The sequence below is a fragment of the Protomyctophum bolini genome, assembly GCF_963924005.1.
Source record: "Protomyctophum bolini genome assembly, chromosome: 7".
NCBI classification, from domain to species: domain Eukaryota; kingdom Metazoa; phylum Chordata; class Actinopteri; order Myctophiformes; family Myctophidae; genus Protomyctophum; species Protomyctophum bolini.
In genome coordinates this window covers 41,052,712-41,080,571 of record NC_137868.1, presented here as the reverse complement: position 1 = coordinate 41,080,571, position 27,860 = coordinate 41,052,712, and the positions used below count along the sequence as shown (strand labels likewise).

At 43.8% G+C, this 27,860-nt stretch overlaps 1 protein-coding gene across 1 annotated transcript; it reads right to left on the bottom strand.

Annotated features, from left to right (window-relative positions):
• Positions 1–1,535: 1,535 nt before the first annotated feature.
• On the bottom strand, positions 1,536–26,781 carry pde11al (phosphodiesterase 11a, like; the record flags this gene model as incomplete). The annotated part of the gene is made up of 21 exons (XM_080768329.1): positions 25,952–26,781; positions 24,128–24,326; positions 20,204–20,362; positions 17,509–17,598; positions 16,204–16,344; positions 15,399–15,463; positions 14,690–14,813; positions 14,182–14,257; positions 13,869–13,936; positions 12,698–12,790; positions 11,283–11,333; positions 10,599–10,745; positions 8,975–9,082; positions 7,176–7,285; positions 6,076–6,166; positions 4,479–4,579; positions 4,074–4,151; positions 3,923–3,986; positions 2,632–2,706; positions 2,377–2,460; positions 1,536–1,838 (listed from the first exon to the last, which is right to left on the bottom strand). The coding sequence occupies exons 1-21, from the start codon at positions 26,677–26,679 to the stop codon at positions 1,536–1,538; spliced, it is 2,955 nt and encodes a 984-aa protein (XP_080624455.1). The 5' UTR covers positions 26,680–26,781.
• Between the last annotated feature and the right edge of the window lie 1,079 nt (positions 26,782–27,860).

Sequence of the window (27,860 nt, the reverse complement as noted above, 5' to 3'; positions counted from 1 at the left end):
CACTGCCAAATACAATGCAATTTCATTTTAGCAATATGGTTTTAGATGAACGTGTCCTGACTGAACTGAAATTGTTGAGGGAGCACAGAGGGATTGGATAATTTTCTTCCCCAGTTCCATTATGTTCCTGTTCACACTAAGGATTTGAACTAGACACCCCTAACAAGGATGATGCCATTATACTCCTTTTTTGGCAATCCACCATGTAGGTCACAAGACATATTCAAACCTATGCATTTTAGAGAGTGTGCGCGCGTCTACAATTGGCTAAGCCATCAGCAGGCCCAAAATATGACACGTTTGAAACATAATCCAGTATTCTATACAGGATTAATATAATACATATACCGGCACATGCGGGTCACAAAATAGCCAAAAGCCTGCGAACATAACACAAAGGCTAACAGTTAATGGCATGCAAACAAAGGCCTGCTACTGAGGTAAGAGAGCTTATGAACAACATTCAGGAACAACACCATGCTCCGGGTCTACATTCAGAATGGAAAGGTTTTTGGGAAAGATTCAGAAAGAGAAATCACAGTGAATAATCCTGTTTGTTTTGGGGAAAAGGCATTCGAATAAGAGTTCATTTCCCATAACAAGACATCGATATAGCTGAGCCTTCTTTGGTTTCAGCAATGGTCCATCATTCGTTTCAGTAACATCTGTAGAACTTAAACACATTGACACTGGGCATCCCTGTTTTGGGCCGCGCATTCAGGTGAGCTTGTAGATCGGCTATTTTCGCTATCAAGGAGGTATATGGGGCTTAAAAGTATAGCCTGGTAAACCCACCCCGGTCACGGAATTCACATTTCATTTTCGTTCAGCACGGAAATGTGAATTCCGCAACCTGGATGGTTTACCAGGCTGGCTTAAAGGGTTACTTGACACATTTTCAACCTTATCCTCGTATAGTTGGTCCTCACTAATCTGTAATCTCATTATAAAATGGCCCAATTTCTGTCGACTCATTGGTGGACTAAATGGAAAAGTTCCCGAAACTTGCCTATAAAATATAAATAGAAACTACAGCCTTACCCTTCCTGGAAAGTTAGCAGGATGAAATAGAAGACGCTGTTCTTAAAAAAAAAAGCCTATACGAATGGATGACGTCACTGCTACTGCCATCTTGAGCATTATAGTGATGACGAATTACTGTATATGAAGATACTTTGAAAATGGGTGAAGTGGTAATTTAAGTGGTTAAGGACGGATCTTTCAACTGGAAGGAAATACTTACAATAATAATAATAATAATACTTTCTATGCGTAGACGGATAAATAAATAAATACATACATACATAAATAAATAAATAAATAGATAAAGTGGGCCATAATCCATATCGCTTTACAGTGGGAGTTAATTCTATGCCTGAGTATATAATAGTGTCACTGTCATGGCAAAGATCATACTTTTTGGGCAAATTCTGCGATTTAGTAAGTGTTTTGTCACTTCCGGGTGTTGCGTTTGTGTTCTTTTTCCCCTTATATGTACATCTTAGTTTTTCCCTGAGAGAGCTGCATGATGTCCATCATGTCACGTCCCTCGTGGGGTCTGCATCGGAGCTGCCCCAGGGATCCTCCTCCCGGTCACACTGAGAACGGGAGCGTTCTCCTCCAGACTCGGGGCCTGTTGTTCTCAGGGGTTCATGTTGGCCGCTCTCCGTGCCCAATTGGACCGCCGCGCGGCTTTGATCCGCTCCAGGGTCGTGAATGTGATCCGTCATGGACGCCCGGCGCCGCTGGTAAGAGGAGCACAGCTCCTCCCACTTCCCGCGGTTGGCCTCGATGCCGTCGACCATGGGCTGCAGCTTCCTGTTCAGTTTCACCAGAGACTGCGTGGTGGAAAGAGACACGGAATATACCCAATAGGTAGCGGCCTTAAGGATCGGGAGGCCCCGTTCATGATCATTTTAATAATTAATAACTATTAATATTATCTTAACAGCATATACAGCACAGCCAAGTAGAAACATACACACAAGCATAGGAGCCCCTCAATCAAATCACAGGCGCATGGGCCTAGTAATGTTTGTTTAACATTGCCAGGCTCAAAGTGCTCTAAACAAACATTAAAAGTCCATAGACTTGGCTGCCATATGTCGCCCTCAGAAAAAGGTTGTTTGTGTCACGTTTGTGTCACGTATACACATCCTCACAGAAGAATTGTACAGAATGAGGACCACACTTTGAGAACCACTGAGCTACAGTATGACTATATGGTATTTCATATAGTTTGTTTGTCCTTCAGTGAGAATCGCCTTCATTGGCCTATAATAAGATTACACATGAATAAATGTGCCTTGGTTGTTGCACGCAGTTGGACGAAAATGAAGAAGTGTTCTTGCTGTGAGGATGTTTTCAGAGCCTTACCTGGTACAAGGGCATACAGATCCCATCGATCCACTCCAACTGTAAGACCGGTAACTCATCTTTGCGATTGCGATCAAATATGGCCTACAGAGAACGCGAGAAGCCTCAGTTATGTTGTCATCGGTCACAGAAAAAGCATCCTTCTACAGTACCTTAATCCAACAAATGCAGGCTAAGAGTTAGTAAAGATGCTCTACGATGAGAGTCGAAGTTACGATTTTCAAACGTTAAAGATCGCTGAGCGTTGGTACTTACCTCTGGTGTCAACCTGAGCTCAGACCTCTCCCTGTCTCCCTGTTCAAAGAACTCACTCGTCACCAGCTCAGCCACCTTGGAAGGAATATCAACAATAATCATCACATATCACATTTCTGTACATACAGTAACTACACCTTGCACCTTGGAGTATCAGCAGAACATCATTACACGACACGACATTTAACTGAACATTGAGTAAGAAAGATTTTAAAAGTAGAGCTAAGATAAGCGATAGAATGATTGATTTTCTTTGTAAATGCATTTTGTACGTGAAAATACACTTTGTCTTTGATCATTGAAGTTGTCAGTGAAGTAATTTGGTTAAACAATATCAACCTGGCGTCCATATTCTTCTTCTTAAATAGTTAAAATAGCCGTCACAAAGCCTACAAGCATGTCACAGTATTGTGAGCGTATTGTGAGCGCCTATATAGGTCGGGAGTAGCTTATTGTCGGTATCAGCTGGTAACAAAAGGAGTTCTGTCCCCGTTACAATGTGCTATAGGCTAGACCCCTGGGAGATGGATTGCTGAGGTGGAGCGCCACAGCTACCATCGGCTCCCAGTACTTCCCGCATCCAAGCCGTGCTATATCATTCGCTGAGTTGGCGGTGCCCAGGATCTTGTGGTCCAAAGGCGAGAGCTCTACTGACTGAGCTACTCGGACACGATCACTCACCTATGACCTCCATCACCTAACCTCCATCTAACTTTCCTCTCTGTTTGTCTTGGGTGAACCAGGTCGATATACAGCATAAATCTGCCCAAGAGGAAGCGAGTAGGAGGACAGCAGGAATGCTCCGGGCACCAATCAATCCTGAGGTTAGCTAAGGTTACGCTAGTACATGTAGGTCCGGGGGGCAAGAATCTCAACCTCTGCACCACTGAGGGGCTCAACAGGCCTCTATTTTACAAAATAATACCACAAACTGCACAAAACTAATTGTCAATTCTATAATCCCAAACTTGTGTTTCAAACTAGAATATGCCTCATGCATTGTGACTAAATACTTTAAGTATTTTTTTCCTGTGCCATACAGTGCAGCTTTCAGACAAATGCATAATTGCAATGTCCCACCAATGTTCCAAAGTTTTGTTTAACCACTTTCAACCTATCGTCCTGGGCATGTCATTATAGGAAAAAGACAAAAAAGTTAATGAATGTTCACAAATATAGCCAAAAGAACAGTTCTGAAACTCATTCGTAGCCCAGAAAATGCAATTCTGCCTTGTGTGTCGAAAGCCAGAGAAATGACAACAACACAGTCCGGGGGAATAGATGGTCTCACCTGTTTGGATATCTTCCATGGTCGAGTGACGGCACCCAAATCACAAGCTGTCATCAGCATAGATCTGCTCAAGGGACAGTCATATATCATCATCATCAGGCTGGAAAAATGGTGGAAAGTTTTATACATAATTGAAAAGAAGAAGAAATACCTTAGAACTTCTCTGCAGTCATCGCCCGTCCAGCTGAATTCTCCAGACAGAACGCAGTCATAGAACTTTGTCCTTCGCCTTGAGTAACAGAAAGTCACCGAGAGGACATAATAACACCATTATAGAAGCAAAGAAAGGTCCAAGTTACACAGAATGATCACATTTTTTCAACACAGCTGCTTTTTGTTAGACCAATACACAAGGTTAATGCCAGAAAAAACACTGGATAACTAACACGCGCGCATGCACACACACACACACACACACACACACACACACACACACACACACACACACACACACACACACACACACACACACACACACACACACACACACACACACTGCCACTGCCATGCATTAATTTATCATTCACAAAACACTAATCTTATTTTAACCACTTACTGAAAGTGGAGTGTGAGGTCAGTGGACAAGATGGCTTGCTTCAGAAGATGCATCATGTTACTGTACTCTTCAGAACACAGGTTGGCAAAGATATTATGTCCCTGTTTGAGGAAATGACAGCAACACTTTCTGTCACAATACTATATTCTCAACTAAAACCTGAGGGACAAAGCATATACATTCTAACGTGTTCTCCAGCGATCAGAGAAGTAATCAATCAGTTAAGTAAAAATATCAATACGTAAAGTAAAAATATCAATACCTCAATATATAAAAACTCTGGTCTTATGCACCACTTGAATAATGTAAGTGGACTTCAACCTAAAGGTGGATCTGCACATTGCTGCATTTTTCAGATTTTTTGTGGCATTTTTCCCCGAGAACGGCATCCAGGCTGCAATGGCCTTAAAGCTGCAATAAGCAATAATAGGTCAACATTTGGATAGAACGCTCCCAAAAATAATTGTCACTGTGACACATCTAGGGGCCACAATCTGCATTCAAAGATGTTCCTAGAAGCTTTGTCATTGGTAGAAAACCTAATCGCAATGACTAACCAATCAGGAAGCAGACAGGCAAATCGACCAATGACAAAGAAAGAAATTGACATATTGCTTATAGCAGCTTTATATTAATGAGTTTACACCTAATGTATCAGTTATTATTATGCAGCAACAACCAGATCACAGTTACTGTAGATAGAGTTTATCCTGAGTGTTAATTCCACACTCTGGGATTTTGCAACGTAGTGATGTTTAATAATACAGCAGAAGCATTAAGACTTTGTTAAGACTTTAAGTCTTTAAGCAGTTCCCAGTTTTTCACGCTGTAAAAGTACTGGCCTTTGGCCATCATTGTTTTGTGATGTGATTCACTGGCCGGGGATAGAATACACACAAAGTGTTCCATGTGCTTTCTTCCCACACTACAGTGTGTGTCTCTCTCAGCTTTCCTGCTGTCCACCTCAGCTAACCACTTAAACCCTTAGTAAACTAGACATGAGCTGCCTCTGTATACACACCAAACCTCTTCACCAAAAATTGTTTATCTTTGGCTAATGTGTTTGTCTAACGTGCTAATGTAAAAAAAAAAAATAGCAGATGGATAAGGTCGCAGCATGGCACGAAGAGACGTGCCGTGAGCTTGTACATCTGCTCTTTTCGAGAACCACTGTTCTCTTAACCAACGTTCTAAATCCTAAGAGTGTTCTGAAAATCACACCCGTGTGAACTGAGTGGTGCAACTCCCCTCTCCCCCCCCCCCCCCCCCCCCTCTCCTCTCTCTCTCTCTCTCTCTCTCTCTCATTAGCAGGAAACAGTGCAGCACTATCTGTCTCTCTGTTTCTGGCACAACAGCACCCCTACTGGTACTAATAGTCATACTGGTGCTCATTAACATCACATAGGTGAACCAACACATAGGTGAACACGGACATTGCTGTTCCTTGGAGTGGTTAACTTACCACTCAAAAACACATGTTGCTAAATCTGTCTACATAGCTCAAATCTCAAATGACCCCGACGCTTTTCCGGTTTTCGATGGGCTCAAATGAATTGAGATCTAGCAGTTGGTGCAGTCAGTGTACAGTTACAGTTACCTCACTTTGAAGGATCATGACGGCGTGGTTGAAGTGATGATGCTCCAGGGTGGCCGAGGTACCGTAGAGCGTGGCCAGAGCAGAGCCGGTCCTGGAGGGAGAAACGGACGTCACACAGTGTGACCAATCACACTACTGATTAGGGACGGAGCTCGTCAATTATTTATTGATAACGAGCACTTTATCGATCAGACTTCTTATCGAGCCGGGTTCTTATCGAGCCCACTATCGAGCATTTTCTATTATTTCGTGGAAAGACGGGAGACATTATGTTCTGAACAAAACCAGTATCTTTTACTATAGGGCCTTAAGTTCAAATACAGAACTGTTCTAATAGAAGGCAATTTACCTTTTTGCCAATACAATAATATTAAAGAATTTTTTATTTTTGTTTACCCGGACAGCGCTGGTTGGCAGGTATCAATACACTTTTAGGAACTTTTGTACAAGCTATTAGATTTATTACTTGGACGCCTCTTGTCTTGATTGTTTAAACATGACGTCCTTGGCCGCTATGCTCGATATCAGGCTTGATAAGCCTAAAGCTTATTGATAACGGGTACTCAATAAGCTTGTTATCGAGCTCCATCCTATTGATTAGAGGAAATCATACACTCGATTAAGATGAATGAGATCACGGTTGGATCCAAACTAGGGGCGGGCGATATGGAAAATATACATATCACAATCCTTTTTTTTTCAAGCAGTATCACGATCCACGATCCACGATATTATCACGATACATTTTTAGGTTGGTTTTCATGGTTATTTTTTAAGTTACTTAACAGTACAACCACATACAAAGTAACAAGCAAAAAGAATAAGGAGTAAAAAGAAAATATAAAACATTTGTGGGGAAAAAAGGGAATTAGGGTACGCCTACATCTAAGTACATTTTAGTCACGTAGCCAAGAGATAAATCGTAGTGAGAGTCTGGCCACGCCAGGCTAAATCTGCAAGAAACCAGCGATATACCCATACTTTAATCCACACGCTTAATGTGGATACACGGATGCTTTCCCGGTTTTAAAGGTTTAAATCAAACAAAAAGCACTGCCTTCCTGCTATACGCATTGATGAGTATGATGATGATGACGTACTTGGCCTGGAAAGCGTTGTTGGTGCCTCGGTGGTCCAGGTCGTGACACAGACAGCCCACCATCAGGGCCAGTGTCTCTGCGTCTGTCAGGACCTCCTGGAATCCAGCAGTCTGCAAAATGCACCAACAACGGCTTTAATGCCTGTATAAACAGCTTACATGTAGGTTCACCACTTGGACACATGTACGAAGGATTCGCGAACCGAGGCGAAAGATGGCCAAAACAATAAATAGGATTGTGAGAAGTATAGACCGTGCAACGGCGGGATTTGCGATAGATTCTTTCGGACAAATGTGGCGGGAGGTGTCCCGGTACGCTACGGGAACAACTACGTAGCAGATCACAGAAGCGCAGCGAGAGAAACGCCGCCCTTTTTGGGCATGGAATTAAGCGGATTGTAAATATAGATTTTAACCACTTCAACCCCATAGGTTGAGCGGAGTCCCTCAGGGCTCTATGCCAGTGTATTTTCTGTTATTGTGGAGAAAGCTTTCTTTGACAATAACTGATCCCCACAATAAAGATGCTGGGGTTTAAAGTGTTACAAAAAAAAAACAATGCACTTTCGTTCTGACAAAGATGGAAAAGTAAGTCAACAATTCAAGCATGTTGATTTTGGCTGTGTGATTTGAAAAGCAATATATTTTAATATTAGGTTAGGATTTTGTCTTTTTGTTTTGCCTATACTTTCTCATCACTCATATATTCAGGTATTACAGCAGTCCTTGTAGAATAATAAAACTAGACCACAAAATCAGAAGCGGTATTTCTAATTACTGTAAGAAGAAGCAACATTCATGTAATGTCAAAAGGATAACTAATTAAAGTTGTCTCCATATTACAAACTAATTAACTAACTTCAGGGCCCTGCTTGTCAAGTGAAAATATTAATATTCTCTTTTTAGTGCATCCTCAGACAAGCTCTCCAGCAACGCTTCCAGTCTATTGCCTTAATGACTGTGTGTGCGTGTGCGTGCGTGTGTGTGTGTGTGTGTGTGTGTGTGTGTGTGTGTGTGTGTGTGTGTGTGTGTGTGTGTGTGTGTGTGTGTGTGTGTGTGTGTGTGTGTGTGTGTGTGTGTGTGTGTGTGTGTGTGTGTGTGTGTGTGTGTGTGTGTGTGTGTGTGTGTGTGTGTGTGTGTGTGTGTGTGTGTGTGTGTGCGCGTGCGCGTGCGTGCACTTTTTTGCAATTAGTCGCAGCTCATTGCAACAGACAGACAAAGTCACTATAGTAGAAGCAACTTTCACTTTCTGGCACTGGCACCGCTTTCAAATATTTCATAGGCCTAAATGGATACTAGTTATGTCTGACATTGAGCTGATGAGAGGCCACTTACAGTGATCATGGATACTGATGAGAGGCCACTTACAGTGATCATGGATACTGATGAGAGGCCACTTACAGTGATCATGGATACTGATGAGAGGCCACTTACAGTGATCATGGATACTGATGAGAGGCCACTTACAGTGATCATGGATACTGATGAGAGGCCACTTACAGTGATCATGGATACTGATGAGAGGCCACTTACAGTGATCATGGATACTGATGAGAGGCCACTTACAGTGATCATGGATACTGATGAGACGCCACTTACAGTGATCATGGATACTGATGAGAGGCCACTTACAGTGATCATGGATACTATAGTTATGTCTGACATTGAGCTGATGAGAGGCCACTTACAGTGATCATGGATACTATAGTTATGTCTGACATTGAGCTGATGATAGGCCACTTACAGTGATCATGGATACTATAGTTATGTCTGACATTGAGCTGATGAGAGGCCACTTACAGTGATCATGGCGAACATGCACTGGGTCACGTTGAAGGCGTGCCTCCAGTTATGATAGGACACCGTCCTGTAGTTCTTCCGCACAGTCAGAAGCCAGCGACACAGAACCTATAAGAGACGAGAGACATTTCACTTTAAATGCTGACGGTATGTAAAGTACTGTGTCGATTAAAGTATGGGTATATCGCTGGTTTCTTTCAGAAATGACCTGGAAAAAACAAACAAACATCTGTCACAGAAGACCACAAGGGGAGGTAAATTCCCAGGAAGGAGGCGTTTTGTCTTTTTCAGTGTTTGTCGATGACATATGGCGTTCATTTTGTTATGTTGACGAATCGAATAGGGCCTCAATGGAAACAAGTCCCCAGGACTTATGTGTGTTACTGTAGATAGGAAGGGGAAATTATGACAGGCAGTGTCTGCTGTCAAAATATGACTCCCCAGTCAAACACTTGACTCATGCTGAGTCAGGATGAATACAGGATGAATACAAAATTAATATTAACATCTTAATACTGTCCAATAATTGGATAGGGAAATTATGACAGTTTCTGCTGTCAAAATATGACTCCTCAGTCAAAAGAACACGTGTTTTAAATAGACACTAGTGGTATGATATTTGGGACCCGATCTTAATAAAACTTGCAAAAATACATGATGAATCACTAAATTGTGAAAATCAAGATGCGATACGTTGTGAGCTTGTAGACCGGTTATTTTCACAATTACTTAGATTGAAGGTGATTGCACACTGGGCACGTTTTTCGAAAAACCAACGGAAAAACGCTGCTAAAAATCAAATTATGAAATTCTTTATAAAACTAAATTTTCTTGGTAACATCTAAATTGGTCGCGACTCGCGACCCATTGTTTGTGGAAACACTGGGTTGGACTACTCTACCGGTCTTCTATTGGGTCTCTGGTAAATAAAGTGCCATCAGACAGCTACCCCACAGCCCATTTCAGAATGCAACTTCTACAGTTCTGACTGGAGCAAAGCTAAAGACCAAATTCTCAGATCTCTGCACTGGCTAGAATTGATTTTCGAAATGTTTCCGCTCGTTTTTCAATCAAATGGCTCGCGGCCAAAATACATCTCTGACTTGCTTTTCACATCGTGAACCCTGGGAGTAGTCTCAGTCTCAGTTATTAATCCCCATTTGGATCAATTAAACTTCTAGAGGAACTGCAGGCTTTCGCCTGCAACTCTGACTACTTTTAAATTCAGGCAAAAAACCTTCAGTTCTCAGTGGCCTATATTAAAACACTCAGCCTGCACTTGCTTCTTTTCGATGCATAACGGTGAGTCCTGAGGTGTATATTGTTAACCACTTGAATCCGAGTGGGCGGAACATTCGCCCGAAATAGCCCATCTACCAGCTGCTCACAACGCGTCACATCACAACACGCTGTGAGCTTGTATTTTTGGCATAATGTTTGCCCAAGAATAGGGACAACACTAGGGTTCAAGTGGTTAGCTCTTCCATAAATGTACCGTAACAAACATCAATCTAGGAAAAACGTGCATCTATCTCTGTGACTCGGTATGTCTGCATCAGACAACATTATTCCTAAAAAAAACTAAAACCTGGCCCTACACCCGTGGCTCCGGGTCCTCATATACCTCGTAGTCGATCTTAAACTTCTGGACCGCTCCGAGTTCCAGAAACATGCGCAGCGAGGCAGTGATCATGGCGTCGTTGTCCAGAGAGAAGTCGTTGAAGTGGAACTCGTCGATGCCCAGCTCGCTGCCCAGGGGGATCTTAGCTGCCTTCATATAGGAGTGGAAGTCAGAGCAGTTAATCGCTTAAACCCAATCTGGACGGGAACCCCTTTATGCTGTTTTAAACCCTTAATACTGGACTAGAGTTTGCTCTGCACTCTCCCCCCCCCCCCCCCCCGCTATGCCAAACCTCTCCTGCAAAAAGAACTGTAGCTGTAGATCAGTACACCCGAAATCATTATATATACAGTTAATATGTGTTTGTGTGTGTGTTGGGTTGCGCACAGATGGTGAAAAACAACCATGCTGTTTTCGTGCTCAGACCCAGCCAGCCAGCCAGCCACCTACGCACCCACCCAGCCACCCACCCACCCAGCCAGCCACACACACAGCTCCGTAAGGGAGTAGTTGCAGACACCATGTGATTCAGAGAACAAATCTAAATGGTAAATGGTGTATTTATACAGTATAGCGCTTTTATCCAAAGCGCTTTATAAGATTGAGCATTACATCCCCCCTTTTTCTCTCGCACACGCACGCACGCGTGAGTGAGTGTGTGTGCATGTCTCACTAGAGATTGATTACCTTCAGTCTGTCAACTTCTACCTTGGAGCAGGTAGCATGGTAGGACAGCATCTGAGAGAGCAGGAAAAAGACATTTAGACAAACCATTCTTCATTTCTTACAGTATTTCAATGAATAAAATGATGTTTGACTGTAACTACTCTGCATGGTTGAGACGGTTTATACTATAATACTCTAGACATGACTATGCCACGTACCAGACCAGTCTATGGGTGTTGATTTGACTAATGCGCCTAAGAGAATGATAATGTATAGAGCAGGAGGCTCCCCGCACAATATAATAAGGATAGGAAATAAATCAAGCTTAAAAAATATATTAAAGGAAGCAGTGATTAGTAAATAGGTTATGTTCAGTTAATGCGTGTTAATTGTGTTGACTAAGACTAATTAGAATAAAAGACTAAGATTTTGATATTTAGTCGACTCGACTAAGACTAGACTAAGACTAAACAATTTCAGGTGACTAAAATAGGACTAAAACGAAATAGTGTGTTATTCAAAAGTTTAATACTAAATCAGAATTTGCTGTCAAAACGAACACTGCTCTACTCTCTAGGTCGTCCTCAGACGAGCCCTCCATCCTCGCTTCCAGTTATCTCGGTTCTCCATAGTCCGGCCAGCTCGTTGGTGCTTTGCGCTCCTGCATCTTTCTTGTATGTTAGTCTGGGACGTCCTCGTGACCGGTGCCCATGTGTTGGTTCCCACAGCACTATAGTTTGCTGGCTGGGGAGCTCTTGGTGTCTTTGGCAGTGTCCTGCGAGTCTCATTCTCCTGGCTGCTATTTTGTCACTCACTCGCTTCTGCAGAGTTGGCTTCAGGATCCAGCATTCACTCCATATAGGAGAACATATTCTACCGTCGCGTAGAAGAAGCCGAGTTACTATACTACTAGATTATTGATGTGTTTGGGAAACTTTGATCCATCTTTCCCCTCTTATTTCACTGTACAATCTACATTTCAGATAGCTCCACTATGCTACGTTAATTTTATTCAATATTAACCCCCAGAAAAAGACGCCTATTACATTACATATGTACATATGTTTTGTGAAACAGTGAGGAAACGACAAAGGGATAATGTGTGATTGAAATACAAAAGTGTGCCGTGGCTTTTATAGAAACGAGTGAGCAGCCTGCTCAATTGTATTTTCTTATGAATTATTGAAAATGGTTGAAATATTGATAGTGAAGAGACGGAGAGCGGCCCTGTTTGCATGGTCAGGATGTTGTAACTGTAGCGTTGCAATGGTTTTCAAGTATAAAGTTATTGAAGATGTCGGTAATTTCTTTCTATATCTGCCCTCTGTGCAACTTCAAAGTCTAAGGGCCATGTCTTGCCAATTTATCGACACGCTGTGAGCTTGTATATTGGCTATTTGAACAATTAAAAAAATGGCGAAGAAGTTTATGCTCACGTCCAGCGCCACAGACTGCTTGGCCCACGTCTTCTTCACCTGGTTGTACATCATGGTGTTGTTGATCCCCAGGCCGCAGAAGATGACAAAGGCCTGCACACACACACACACACACACACACACACACACACACACACACACACACACACACACACACACACACACAGTACAGTCCTCAGTGTTACAGCTTCTTTTTTTTTTTAACCCTGCAAGACCCGGATCTATTTCTACTTGCAAAAAAGAGATTTCAACCTTACTACTACGTTATACTACTAGGACTTAGTAGCCAATAATGCGCTTTTATTTGCACAAAATAACACTTGGACCTCTTTGGTGAGGACGTAACAACTACAAATAAAGGTAAGCAAGCATTCTAGCATGGAATTCTCCTTCAAAAATAGCTCCATATATTCTTGCAATTTAACCGTTATTTTAACAAAAGAAAATCACTTACCCAACCTTTAAACACGCACTGTAATTTCAAGATCTTGCATTAAAATGCGTTTGCCTTTCATTTAAAAACAAAAGCAAAGGGGAAACTGTGTGTGGGAGGGTTGTTGTGTTTAGCTGACGGCCTCTTTTTCTGTCGCCCACAAGTATTTATTTAGGTGTGAAGACGAGAACTCGTTAAGCTGGATTTAATGTATGCAGTGTACTACTGTACACACACACACACACACACACACACACACACACACACACACACACACACACACACACGGAGGTATTGAACACGTGCATGCTCGTGGTCAGAGGAAGCAGGGGCGTGCAGAGAGTGTTAGAGGGGCAGGGGCTGAAATTCCGTAAGAGGGCAACGCGTCGCAGTTGAGAGCTTGTAGATCAGCTATTTTCGGGGCACAAACCCAGCACTCTTTATAGCTAGTGGAGATGCAGTGTAACGACATGGATTTCTAAACAAATTTGTTCAACGCAAAATGCTGCGTTCAAGTTCGGGAGACTTCGGGCAAAAAAAGCAATTCTCCTGAATGCTTCCTTTGCAGTATAGCCTATATGGCATGGAAAAGAGTGGCATTCACCGTGTAGTAAATGCTGCATTCGTGGTCTGGAGTGGAGAGGGCAGTTGTTTTACAGACGGGTAAAAAAGGGCAGGGGCCGAAGCCCCCTTTGATGTCTATGTGTGCACGTCCCTGAGAGGAAGACGGGCGGTCACCTCAAACAGCCGTTGGTCTGCATCGTTGAAGGTCTTTCTGTCCAGTCTGTTCAGAATCTGGGCCACCCCTGCATCATGTGACAAAAGTATATTGGCATCAACCAATGAAGTATATACCCAAAGTAGAAAGCACTATAGTCGTGTAGAATGTCTCATTTTTGCCCAGTCCCTGCAGGGTGTCTTTAAATCCCTTCTAAAAAGACCCACCTTTTCTCCATGTTGTTTGATTACACATAGGCCTATACCCTTCTTATACCATGTATGTATACTTCTGCTTTCACTTTTTACTTTGTTGTGTTGCAGGTCAACCTACCGATGATCTGATGGGTTCGGTTCCAGATGGGGACGCACAGCACTGACCTGATGTGGAAGCCTGACGCTTGATCCGCCTACAGTGTGTCGAGGAGAGAGAGAGGGAGAGAGAGAGTCATAGGTGTGTGTGTGCGTGCGTGTGTGCGCGCTTCATGACAATGTGTACAGCAGGGGTTCTGAAACCTGTTCATTTCAAGGATCCCCAGTTTGATTCCATTTCCCATCTCTGGCACCCGGCGACCCATATGAAATCCTATAACTCTGTTGGGTGTTCCATTTCCATTTGTACACTCTCAGAGTTAAAGACCCTTTGAGAACCATTGGTGTACAGTGTGTGTGTGTGTGTGTGTGTGTGTGTGTGTGTGTGTGTGTGTGTGTGTGTGTGTGTGTGTGTGTGTGTGTGTGTGTGTGTGTTGTGTGTGTGTGTGTGTGTGTGTGTTGGGTGTGTGTTGTGCGTGCGTGCGCTTGTATCAGCCGATCTGTGACCAGTGACAGGCCCTCACTCACACCTCGGCATCAAAGCGCGGGTCCTGACAGACATCGCTGATGTTGACCGGCAGTCCCGTGGACGCTACCAGCTCAGCAATGCTGTTATTGATCAGCCAATCGGAGCACGACAGCTTCTCCATGCTGCTGACACGGCCAATGGGAAAGGACAAGCACAAGGAAGCACAACATCCTCAAGACAAGGTGCGATGTATAGCCTATACCGGGTTACTATAATAAGGCCTATTCTAAAAAAAACAAACACACCAGTTTGAAGTGAGGGGCGCTCTTATCATGTCATACTGTATACATCATCTCATTTTGGCCAATCACAATTTGCTTTCTCACTGTTGTCTTCAATGTTTGTGTTTACACACTGTTGTCTTCCATAGTCTGTTTACACAGACCCTTAAAGCTGGACATAGGAGGGCTATAGAGCCCCTCGAAAATGTGTGTGTATGTGTGTGTGTGTGTGTGTGTGTGTGTATATGTATATATATATATATATATATATATTTAAAGCTTTGCACAGATTTTCACTATTTGTTCAAAGATAGAAGATCTACAATGCGCTATGAGCTTGTGTATCTTAATTCTATTTTTGAATACCCGAAGTATAAAATGACACAGATGCTTTCCCGGTTTTAATGGGTTTAGATGGCAGCAGTGGTATTATTATTGAGAGAGCACGCACGCACGCATGCACACACGTGCACACAAACAAATATATACCTGATCTCTCGTTCCATGGTGCTCAAGGGAGACATCAGCTCAAATGTCCTGGAGAACTTCACCACCTGAAGCAAAAAGACAACTTTCTCGTGAACTCATCATGTCTCATCATCTCACGCCATTTCATCACTATTGCTGCACATCGCAACCAGCGGGCGAGGAGCACGCAAACCAAACAAACAATACTGTGTGAGGCACAGAGAGAGACAGACAGGGATAGAGATAGCAAGAGAGAAAGAGAGACTAATAGATTAATTTAACGCCAGATTTGTTATTTATGGGTCTATGTGCAACAACACATGATTGTTACAAAGGATTATTATTCCCAGTGACACCTTTTTAATGCACCTTCCTCTGCCAACGTGAGGGGGCAGCGGACTGAACTCATGCTTCCTTCTATGCATGAGGAGTCCAAGCTGCTTCTTTTCACCTGACAGGGGGGAGTTTACCCGGCTGGACGTAGCAGGAACACGTTTTTCCGACCAGTTCCGTTCCCCTCCATCCATTTATACATTTAACCATCCCATAGCTCATAACATATGTGTTATGGGATATCTGAATTTTCCTTCAGGGATCAATAAAGTATCTATCTACTGTATCTATCTATCCATTGTGAGGTTGTAGATCATTGTGAGCATTGTGAGATTGTAGATCTGCTATTTTCAAAATATTAAATTTTTCCAATTCTGGACTTTTATACTTGTAACGAAGTATATAGTTACTACATTTCAGTATTGATGTGCTTTTACTTAAGTCAAACAATTGAGTATATATACTGTTTTTCACCACTCATGTTCTCACGTACAGGTGAGTGGATGTCCTCCAGCAGCAGCACGGAGCAGCGCTCACACTGCAGCAGGGTCAGCGCTCGCTGCATGATCTTCCTCACGATCTTCTCCAGGTCGGTCTGCTCCTCGAACAGGTCGTTCACCACCTCCAGCAGGGCCTGCAGCAGCAGGGCATTGGTCCTTTAGTGCCCCCTGAGGTACCCCTGTCTTTTTCTTTTGTGTGCTTATTATATTGCCAATGTCTTTTTACATTGCACTGTTTTTTGCTCTTTTCTTAAAGGACCACTTTTCGACCTATCTTCATATAATGGGTCCTCAATAGGTCCTCCTCACCCGTCCACCATAGTGACATCATCGATGGGGAATCCAAGCTAATAGAAACTATATGCAGGCTTTCTAATCCTGAAAAGTTGCAATGCAAACAATTCTGCCTAATGATGACGTCACTGGTGGACGGGTTTCTGCCCACAGCCCTCCTATGAGACACAGACTGAGTAGAAAAGAATGGTGCCATTTTATCATGATTATTAGTGAGGACCTATTATATGGTCCTATAGTGGTCCTTTAATGCCCTTTGGTATGTTCTCTAATGTTTGTTTATATTGTATTGTTTGCCCTCTGTCTTCTTTTAATCTGTACAGCACTTTGGTTGACCTGGTCATGTTTAATGTGCTACCGTATATAGTTGAGTTTAGTTGAGGGCAGACGGAACGAAAGATCATTCATTATTACACCAGTGGTTCCCAAACTTCTTTCATGCCAAAATTGAGACTTATTATCCCACGGACCCCCGTTTGAAAAGATATGCCAGGGACCCCCATAAGAGAAGACCCCCAGGAAGTTTGACATGCATTATAGGCCTCCTCAGACCCCCATTTAATGGCATTTCCATCTCTGGAACCTCAATTTATATTGTTAATTCAATGTTAATTGAACTCTGAGAGTGTACAAATGGAACCAAATGTGACCCAGTGTCGTATCAACCCCCCCGAGGGCCGTGCACGATGATTCCACACTGCACATCATAAAGTCATCCGGTGTCAATGAGCGTATGAGGGCATCAACTAAATTACTGTGAATAGTTTTGATATATTGGCTGTTGAGCTGTTAGTATTCCGCATTTTTGTACTGTTTATGCCCTCGGCGCGTCAAGAGAACGTAAGTGAGAACATTGTTGCATAACATATATTGATTCGAGTATATGCTGACATGGACAGTGGTTTAAGAGAATGTAGACTCTAGAGAAAATGACCATGAATCAACCCAAAACCCCCCGAAAATGTATATATTATATAAAGCACACGTATAGCGTGACCTCTCACCCTGCTCCTTTCGTACTCCTTGCGGGACTCTGAGAACAGCTTGGCGTTGGAGATTGATATTCCACAGAATGGCAGATACATGTGCAGCACCTGCATGGAGGAAAGCAACACAACAATGTGCCCCAAGGGCACCTTCAAAGGTCAGCTACAACAACATGGAACTGCTGCACCATGCACTAGAAACACAAACTAAACTGTGTGGGAGAGATTGGAAGAGGCAGAAAAAAATAATACCTTACTTTTTTTGTTTTATAGAACTTGAATTTATCTACTTAAACCATTAAAACCCGGAGCTGAGTCTATAAAAAAGTTTGAACCACTGACTTTGAAGTCAGTGGTTCAAACTTTGGACCCCCAGAATAATATGTATTTAGCCGCGGAAACCCCATCTCAAAATATTTTGTTCCAGGGACCCCCAGCAGCAATGATTTCAGTAAAAAAAAAAAGGAAAATAGATTTGCACACATTTTTTGTAGATCTACTAAAATAGTAGATCTACTATCTCATAGTCTCATAGTCAAGTGACTCACTATGAGCTTGTATATCTTAGATATTTTTTAATAGCCAAAGTATATAATTATGGATAAAGTCGGTTTTAATGGGTCCTTAAAGCCCTAATTCCAAAATAGCCACAAAAAATGCCACTCAGATACAGTACATAACAACTCAATGAAGTGCTACAAATTCAGTATGGTCATTTGAAGAGCTTTCCAATGAAGGGAAGTTGTTTGATCGTAGCATTTATTTACATTTTAATATATATACACAATATAAATCTCAATTTTTCCAGCTACCATTTTCACTCTTTTAATTTGCAAATGGCTGAAATGGTTCTATGGCATTTTGAGAGCTCAAATCCCCTTAGTGTTTGTCTGTGCTCTCATCATAGTTTACTATGGTTTCATCACTGAAAATGAAACCGTTTAATAGAGAGGGAAATGGATTGGGATTCAATTGTACTCTGCCACCTTGTGGACATACATGGTACTTCATCAGTAATGCAACTAGACACTTGTAATAAAGTTATAGGTGCTGTAACGTGACTTTTGTTTTTGTTTTAAAGTGTTTAATAGCTCTGCATCCCCTTAGCAACCCTTGCTATAGAGTGTTTGTTCAATAACATGTAGAAAATGAAGAAAATCCGAACTCTCAGTCGAGTAAGAGTCTTTGTTTAATAATGATAGTGCTCCACAGCAACAGTCATACCAGACAGACATACGCGCTTCGGTGCTCAGGCCTTTGTCAGTATCAAAATTCCTTGAACTGTTCAATAACAACTTCTCAACTTTGGAGCCGTGATTATGTCATAGAATCTATGTCACACGGCTGCCATGACTTACAGGCTCAGGCTGAAGTCCGAGATCCATATTTGTGCCATAATATGCCACGGTGGATCTTGAGAACTGTATGATTCTATCATTCTTTTAATTAATGGGTTTCATGGATTCAATCCCCGGTGTTATAATCATGAGTTGCCCATGTACATCCAAGTCTATGTACTTGAACTTGAGATACAGTGCACTTGATATGTATTGTGTACTGCCTGAACTGTAGCATACTTTATAGACGGGCTACGAGAGACATCTCAGCGGCAGCAAGGTCAGCCTTGCTGCAGTAGGCACGTTATTACTGTATGTCTCATATCTTATTGTCACGTCTTTATGATCCAGCACTATACATAATGTTTCCTGGTGTGTAATAAACTCTGTGAACCTTTAGCGTGATACTGTCTTGTGTCGTGTTATTTGTTCTCCCGGGCCCCGCCGCCGCAGTCGCCATATACAGAAGGAATACTTCAACCGGATCATCACACACCACCCAGCCTGCACACACTACCGGTCTGTCTGAACCAGACGAGGGTCCAGTAATTAGATTTCACAGCAGTGTCCCGGCACCGCCAACTCAGCGCATGAGTAGCACGGCTTGGGTGTGTGTCAAGTTGTGCGGTATAATATAATCCATTTCCCAGGGACGTTATTGGCTGATGCCGCCAACAAGGAACCGACTTATTGGTACTATGCCATGTTTGGGATTTACCTTCTTTTTGTTTCTTCTGTCTTTCGTATTGTGTCTTTTTGTCACTGGCCGTGTCAACGTCGGGGGAACCGACACGGCCGTCGTTTGTCCCTTTTCTCCTTTGTACATACTGTAATGTAGTGTTTGTATTTGTTGGTGACATGTATTATTTTTGCACCTTTTTTATGCTACGTTGATGAATTGAATACACAATGGAATGGAAACAAACGAGTCCCCAGGACATTTTGTGGCATATCCTTTTAGCCTTATGTCGTACTGTACCATGTGCTGTTTACGTGTCTGACTAATAAAGTGTTCAATCAATCAATCAATCTACTTAGGTCCATTTTACTCAATAGAGCGTTTAAGTGGCTCAGATACCTACTCACTGTACTTGGACCGCCTTTTTCCCCTCCACACAACATTTCTACAAGCTTATCTGCAATTTTTACTATATTTGAAAATGAAATAGGGCTTAAGTGGTTAATTCATAATGCACTTTTTTGTCTTTGATATGTGTAGTGGAATGAAGTATCCAAAAATACAAATACAAAAACTACAGATTCTCAAAGAAAATCAGCTATTTTCAGCGACTGTAGCCCCCCCCCCCCCCCCAGAGAGGATGCTGCATGCGCGGGCTTCAAGACGCGGTCAAGTCGTATAACACGTGTTAGCGCACCTTCTCATCGTCCTCGGTGAAAGGCATCCCCATGGGGTTCTTGTTGATGGCCTGGACGACCCCTATGACCTCTCCGTCGCTGTTGCAGATGGCCATGCACAGGATGGACTGCGTCTTGTAGCCTGTCAGCTTGTCGATCTCATCACTGAAACGATGGTCCTGGAGCCACATGAGGGAGACACACACACACACACGCACGCGCGACACAATGAGACATAACCGGCAGGAGGTGACAGACCTATACTGTATAGTGGACTGGCGTGCAAAGAGAATAGTCTCCGTATTAACATGAGGAAAACAAAGGAGCTGATTGTGGACTTTGGAAGGAGAGACCATACCCTCAGTAATGGAGTTATACGGTGGAAGGGGTCCCTGGCTTAAAGTGCCTCGGAGTACATATTGCAGAGGACTTGAAGTAGACCACAAACACCTCAAAAATCTTTAAAAGACCAGCGCCTCAGGAGGCTGAGGCAGGCTGGCCTCATTACCTCAGTGCTGGAGGCGTTCTACAGGTGTGTGTGTGTGTGTGTGGACTGCGCGCGCGGTGGAGAGTAATCTCACATTCTCTCCATCGCCACCTGGTATATGGGAACTGCTCTGCTGCAGACAAAAGAATGCGCTGCAGTGGTTAGTGAAAAATGACCCACAGTATAGTTTCCCTTCCATCGAGGACATCTGGAGAGGACATCTCCACCAGCGAGCAGCTGCTCTGCGGCCCGCATTATGGAGGACCCCTCTCCCCAGGCCCATGGACTGCTTGTTCCGCTCCCCTCGGGTAGGAGCCAGGCTGTGGTTCATCAAAGCCAGAACCGAAAGTTTCAAATGCAGCTTCTATATGCCCAGGGACTGTTAGACTGCTGAACTACTGAACTAAATGCACTTGCTGTTTTTAATATTTATTTTAAATACGCTGCTCAGTTTTAATGCACTGCACTTTGACCTGAGATCAGATTCAAAAAATGTCGTCTACATCCTGACAGTTTTCAGGAAAAGCTATGTTTCTATGGCAGTGGTTCTTCGATTTTTCAAAAATAGCAGACCTACAAGAATCTGCTATTTTTCAATGGCTAAAGCATAACATAATGCTAATACCAAAAGTGGTTCCCGCCCAGAATGGGTTAATGCTTATTCTTTTAATAGTTATTTTAGTGTACACTGCTGGTCCTTGATTTTTTGTTTTATATGTGCAAACATGTGAAATGACAAAGTGAACCTTGAACACGCGTGCTAGTCTAAAGGACCCAGAAGGACATTTGCTGATCCGCATCATGTCTGCAGAGCATCAGAATCACACACACACAAAAAAGTAAAAGCAGTAGTGTGTTGTACACCAACATTTACACACAAACAAACAACCGAACCGAAGAACAGTGGTTCTTCAGTTGTTCTTTTGGATGGTTACACGAATGCACAGTATACTATGCTATCTATAGCACCGTGGCTCTTTTGGATGGTTGCACGGTGTTATCTAGATGGCACCTATTGGGTTTTTCTTTTGGATGGTTGCACAGTACTGTTATCTACATGGCACCTTCTTTTGGATGGTTGCACAGTAGCTGAACAAAGCACCTGTAAGCCTCATGTGTGCTTCTGTAGAGCAGTGCGTGCTCGACCCTGGACCCCCAAATTAATGTGTATTTATGACCACAGACTCCCACCAGAAAATATTTTGTGCCAGGGACAAAAATGTTTCAAAAAATATTCCAAATTTGTCTGGTTTTCTCAAGATTTCTTTCTGTAAAAAAAAGAAGAAGAAGAAGATTTAAAGGAGCATTCAGTGATTTGGGTGATTTGGAAAACCCCCCGGTCCGCCCCGGTAACAAGATGTGCACATGCACGCACTACAGTGGGGGGGGGGGACACGTGACAGGCCAACAGCACGCACACCAAGGCCGCCCCCGCTCGATCGTGATTGGTGGAAGGCCCATCTCTATCCTGATTGGATGAAGGCTGGGCCAGTGGGCCACCTAGCCAAAAACTAAACCTAAGGTTTTTTGACCCCATGGGGTTAACTGTGGACAGGGAGGAACTCCTTATATGGTCATCACACTCTATAGTAGGGAGGATTATCACAACAAAACAAAAACAATAAGTCATATTTGAATTAAGTGAAATCACTGAATATACCTCTAAGCATTTAGGCTATGTGTGTTAGAAATGGACCCAAATGGACACTATACAGCATGTGGCCGGAGCTCTATAGTGCTCAATAATACATGTTGTTCCTACACTAGATGCCCTACATAATATTACAGGCGACACTACAACACTTCCATGCACGTGTGCCCATGCATGCAAAGTTGAAACGCTCTGGAATAAACCCACTGGGTGTTATGACCCATTTAGATTTAATTAGATGTCCACTTATATAAACGCACACATGCCAATGATGTTAATGTTTGAGCTGCGCCTATAACCGTTCCAATGACTGGCCGTGTGTCTATGTACTGTATGTACTGTATGTCTGTCTGTCTGTCTGTTTGGGGTACGACCCATTGACCCCTGCAGCTCATTGGGGTCGCATTGGGGTCACACACTGTTGAGCAGCCTAAAGGGCACTATAACTATAACTGAAGCCAGCCAGCGGTGTTGTTGAGCAGCCCAAACAAACTGATATGTTTTTTGGCAGATCATTTTGAGTCCACTTTGTATTAATTTTCTCTGTCTTCTGACTTTTTTGTATCTCTGATTTTCACTTGCGGGTGTGATTTATTTTTCTTGCTAAAGACTATAAAAGATTTTGATATTTAGTCGACAAAGACTCGACTATAAAGACTAAACAATTTCAGATGACTAAAATAGGACTACGACTAAAGTGTGTTAATTCATTCGAAAGACTAAATCATACATTTTTGCTGTCAAAATTGACACGCTGGCTGCTCCATCGTGGCGTGTTTCTATAGGCCTGTATAGAAAACAACATTTGGTTGTCGCACATACTGTAGATATAGCTGCCTTACTGTCTTACACGGCATAATAGACCTCAGGGGTCTTATAGCATCTCAAGATGCCCAGGGCCATGGCTTAATGATGTGGAGTGCAACATGGTAGTGTGTGCAGGATCAGAATGGGAAGGAGGTTAAACCTATAGTATGGTAGCCTGTGTGAAGCTGCGTGCGTGCATTGGGGATGGCTTCCCCAACCCAGTTGCATTGACAGTGTTGCTGGTGCTCTGCTTGTCTTTTATTTGACATAATTGGGATAATTACCAGCCGTCACTGTTAATGGAGAAGTGAATAGTGATCGGGGTATTATATAGCCAGCCCTCAAGTGAATTTGCAAACCTTTCAGTTTAGATGGTCTGAGCAATTCCACACAGAAATAACATGTTTTCCCCTCCACATTTTCTTATACGCATGGATCAGAATATGAAATTGAATTCAGTATTATACATTCACTGCAGCATGTGTTTTCATATAGCAGTGGTTTTCAGCCAGTGGTCCTGGGACCACCAGTGGTCCTTGAGGTGGTTCCAGGTGGTCCCCATGTAGCTAAAGGATGGAGAGTTGGTAACCCAATGGACCCTTAAAGATCATTAACTCTTGAGAGCTTGAGAGCATTTTACGCTCTCAAGAGTTACATCTGCATTACTTAATTTACAAGAAGTCTACACAATAATTAGAGAATGCATAGCAGAATTGTTATTTTGATCAACGTTTGCCTGTTATCTCCCCTATTATGGTACCACATCAATACAGCATGGAATTGTGGACAAAATCGTATCCAAGGACAACAAAATATTCTAAGTTTTGGGTTGGGTCTGAGAGAGGTTACATCAAATCAAATGGTGGTCCGTGGCTCAATGACCGAATACATGATGGACCTTGATATGAAAAGGGTTGAAAACCACTGGCCTATATTAGACGTTCACAGCACGTGTTTTCATCACGGGACTAGGGGGGCTCAGGTGGTTATATAATGTACCTCATATGCGTTGGGAGTGTTGACGGTCTCGCCGTGCTCCGCCACGTATCCTATGATGCCCTTCCCCCACGGCACCTGCACCTCGCTGGCGTCCAGCGTGCTGCAGGAGGGCCGCACCGTGGTGCCCGAGTGCACGTCGAAGAACTTGGACACCAGGACCCGCTTGTGCGCGGGCCCCTCCACCAGGAACAGCGAGCACCTGCAGTTGCAGTCAGAGAGTCAGAGTCAGTTGGCACTTAAAGATTGAGTGCCACAATTTTGGTATTTTTCCAGTTTGTCATGTGTCTATGAGGTGAGCGTACTTCATTAGACACCCTGGAGTCGTTTGTATGTGCAATGCTGTAATAACTTTGTATTTAGGGTTTCTTCCTGGAGGCTCAAATGGGCAAATGAAATAAACAGTAATATAGTGACATCACACTATCAGCCACTCCCCTGACCCCTCCCCTTTATCATACAACTACAGCTGTGGGTGCGGCTTCAGTTCAGGTGGATCACCACCCATCACTACCAACCAGGCAAACTTAATGAAGTGGTGGGCATGTCCACATAAAAGCATGATTTTAACAAATACTGTACACTTTTTGGAAAAAGTTCTTCCTCCTTATCTTATAATAATACCTGATGATCATGTTTTAGGGTGGGAAAAAATCGTGGCACTCCATCTTTAAGCCCCATAAAAGAGTGAAATTAGTGGATCTACAATACATGATCTCGACGCGTCACCACGGGATGCGTTGAGAGCTTGTACATCAACTATTTGTTCTATCTGTTTGGAGGCGAAAAGAGAAAACGGGGTGGGGGGGCAGGTGTTTTGGGGGCTTGGGCAATGGGCACCTGCACCTGCCCTTTTGCCTCAAAGTGCCCTCTTCCTGCCCAACATCCGTGGCCCTTTTCATTTTTACATGGTAATGAGAACGTATTGCTTATTTTTACTGCCCATGAATGACATGGGCCAAGTTATCGTTCTCCATTAGCATATAAGACAATCCAATGTATAGGCTAATACATTTCTGGTGTGAAATGGCATGAAGGACCCGTCACCCCCACAGAAATTGGCCCATGCTACTGTACGGTACGTGCACGCTGTGCACGCACACAGATGTGCCCTTTTGTGGGCTTTGAGCACCTGCCCCCTCAGTGGTCTCTGCACAGCCCTGTTTGAAAATGTTCGCACGTAATAAATATATATAAATAAATATATCCCCACACATATATAGGGATGCCAAGTTGAAAGTGGTTCATAAATTAATGGTTGCATACAATAAAATGCTTATCTAATAAAACACATGTCACTGCATGGAGATGGACTGGCATGATTGTGATTGTCCAATACGGCAAAGTTAATTTGCGGTATTGGAAATGCCTATTCTTTTTATTTATTCTGCACTAGCTGTTGCATGGAACGCCCACATGAGTCACAGAATGTATTGGGTCTTCCTCTATACTTTTAAGTCCTCCCTAAAGAGTCTTTTAAATACCACGTGGTCATGATGTTAGAATTATATTGTTGTATTTTATTGTTTTTTTAGTTTTTTTTACTGCATTGTGGGACCACAGTAGAAATAAGCATCGTGGGTTTTCTTGTGTGCTCCTTTTGACAAAAATGTGCATCTTTTTGTGCATATGTTTGTTGTCAATAATTCAATCAATCAATCAATGAAATCAGCGAGTTGGGGACAACAATTTGCATGAACTATAACTATGCATTTGTCAATTTGAGCTTAAATGTGTAAGTGTGAGTACTAGGGCCGCCTGCAGGGTGGCAGTTGCCATTTGCCATCCAATCCCCTAATGCCCCAAATGACCCCCCCCCGAGCACACCTGTCCGCGTCCACCAGGATGCACACGTTGATGAGGATCTTGTAGCTCAGGTTGGTCAGGTCCAGGTCGTTGGAGATGTCCTTCACCAGCTCCAGGAAGAACTCGCGCTCGTTGGTCTCCTTCAGCCGGTACTTGTAGTCGATGGCGCTCGACGCGTACTGGGGCACGCTGACGCGCGACTCCAGCAGCGCGCTCAGGATGTGCGCCGTGGTCGGCGGCAGCGAGCTGGCCTTGCGCAGGAGCGCGCGGCGGCGCACGCTCGACTGCGAGTCTCGCTCGGCGGCGGCGCTGCTCAGCAGGCTGGCGTGCTCGTCGTAGGTCCGGTGCGCCGTGGTGGCTTTGGAGCGGGCGAAGTTGCGCCGCAGCTCCATGTGGGACGAGCGGCGCCGCAGGGGTCCGTCGACCCCGCTGCCGCCGCCGGGGCCGGCGGGGGGGACCGCCGCCGGCCCCGGGCTGCCCCCGATGGCCGCGTCCCTGCAGCCGGGGTTATTGTTGGGAACGCCGCCGCCGGCGCGCTTCTCCTCGGCCGTGGAGGAGGACGCCTTGTTGCTGTTTGACGGGGCGGGGTGCTCCTTCAGCCACCTGCTCACCGCGTCGCACTTTCCCTTGCGGACCAGGTACTCCTCGAACAGGTCCGGGTGGCAGTCCAAGAACGCCTCCACGTCCGAGAAGTCGAATGCGGTCATGTTGGTTGGAAGCCGCTCTCTCGGTCCCAGAGAAGCGCGCATGCAGCGCTTTGACTGTCGGCACGGCTCCGAATAGTTTACCGAGTGAGAGGAGAGCCTATGAATGAAGAAGGCGAACTGCAGGCGAGGTTCTCACATAAATAAGTGAATAATTCCTTCCCCATTCATGCCATGATTCCATAGTAGGCTATTATACAGCTCTCCCTAGTGGAAATTCCGGAGGCACAATAAACTGCCAAATAGATGAACGGATCTCAGTCGGTTGTACTTCAGGCAGTTACTGTTATACCTCCGTGATATGATGACGCTCCAGAGAGATGGACTCGAACTGTCAGTCAAGTCAGACTGAGTAACTAACGGCCCCCGGGATTCCTGCTGAATACAAGCTCACTGAACTGGAGGGGGGGGAAGAGAAAACACACGGCGCCTATATATATTCTCCCAGAGAGAGAGAGAGAGAGAGAGAGAGAGATACTCCGACTGTGGGGTTGCTGTTCACTCGCTCTCCTTTACCACCAGACTCCAGAGCCTATTATTGTACTCTATACTACAGATTTCTAATCAAGAGGTCCTCTTGATTAGAAATCACATGTGGCGTGTACGTTGTGTTCTGCTTTACAACAAGCAATGGCACTTACAAATGTATGTTGTGTGTTATTCAGCCTAAACTAACTCCGAGAGCGTGCATGTGTATATAGGTGTGCAGCTTTGTTATTGTGCTTTTTTTAATTTAAATTAAAATTAGTTTTTGAGAGAGAGAGAGAGAGAGAGAGAGAGAGATAGACCTGGTGAAATCTCTTCCTGGAGTCGCTGCATATGCAGTTTGTGCACAACCCATTGCGCCATCCTCACTCACTCTGCCACTACACAGCCATGCAGCCACTCAGGTTAACCTGCTGCAGGTGTGGAACTGCACACCTGTTCCCATTCTCCAATCACACCAGAGTCTCCAAGAACCGTGTCCAGCTCCCCCACTACGGTAGTCTACCTGGCAGGTTGGCAAGTATATTTTAAGCCTATACATTGCATTGCTGCTGTTACCTGCATGTGTATTTTCTGCAATCCTCTTGATAGCCTATCACTTGTGTCACTTTCCAGCTGCTTCATCTCTCTCACCTATGGGTCCAGGCTTGGACTGAAAATGTCCCTGCAGTCTCCCATGAGTTATATAACTTATATTAAAGTCTAGCCACCCTCGTTGATTCGCTATGGGAGCAGAAAGG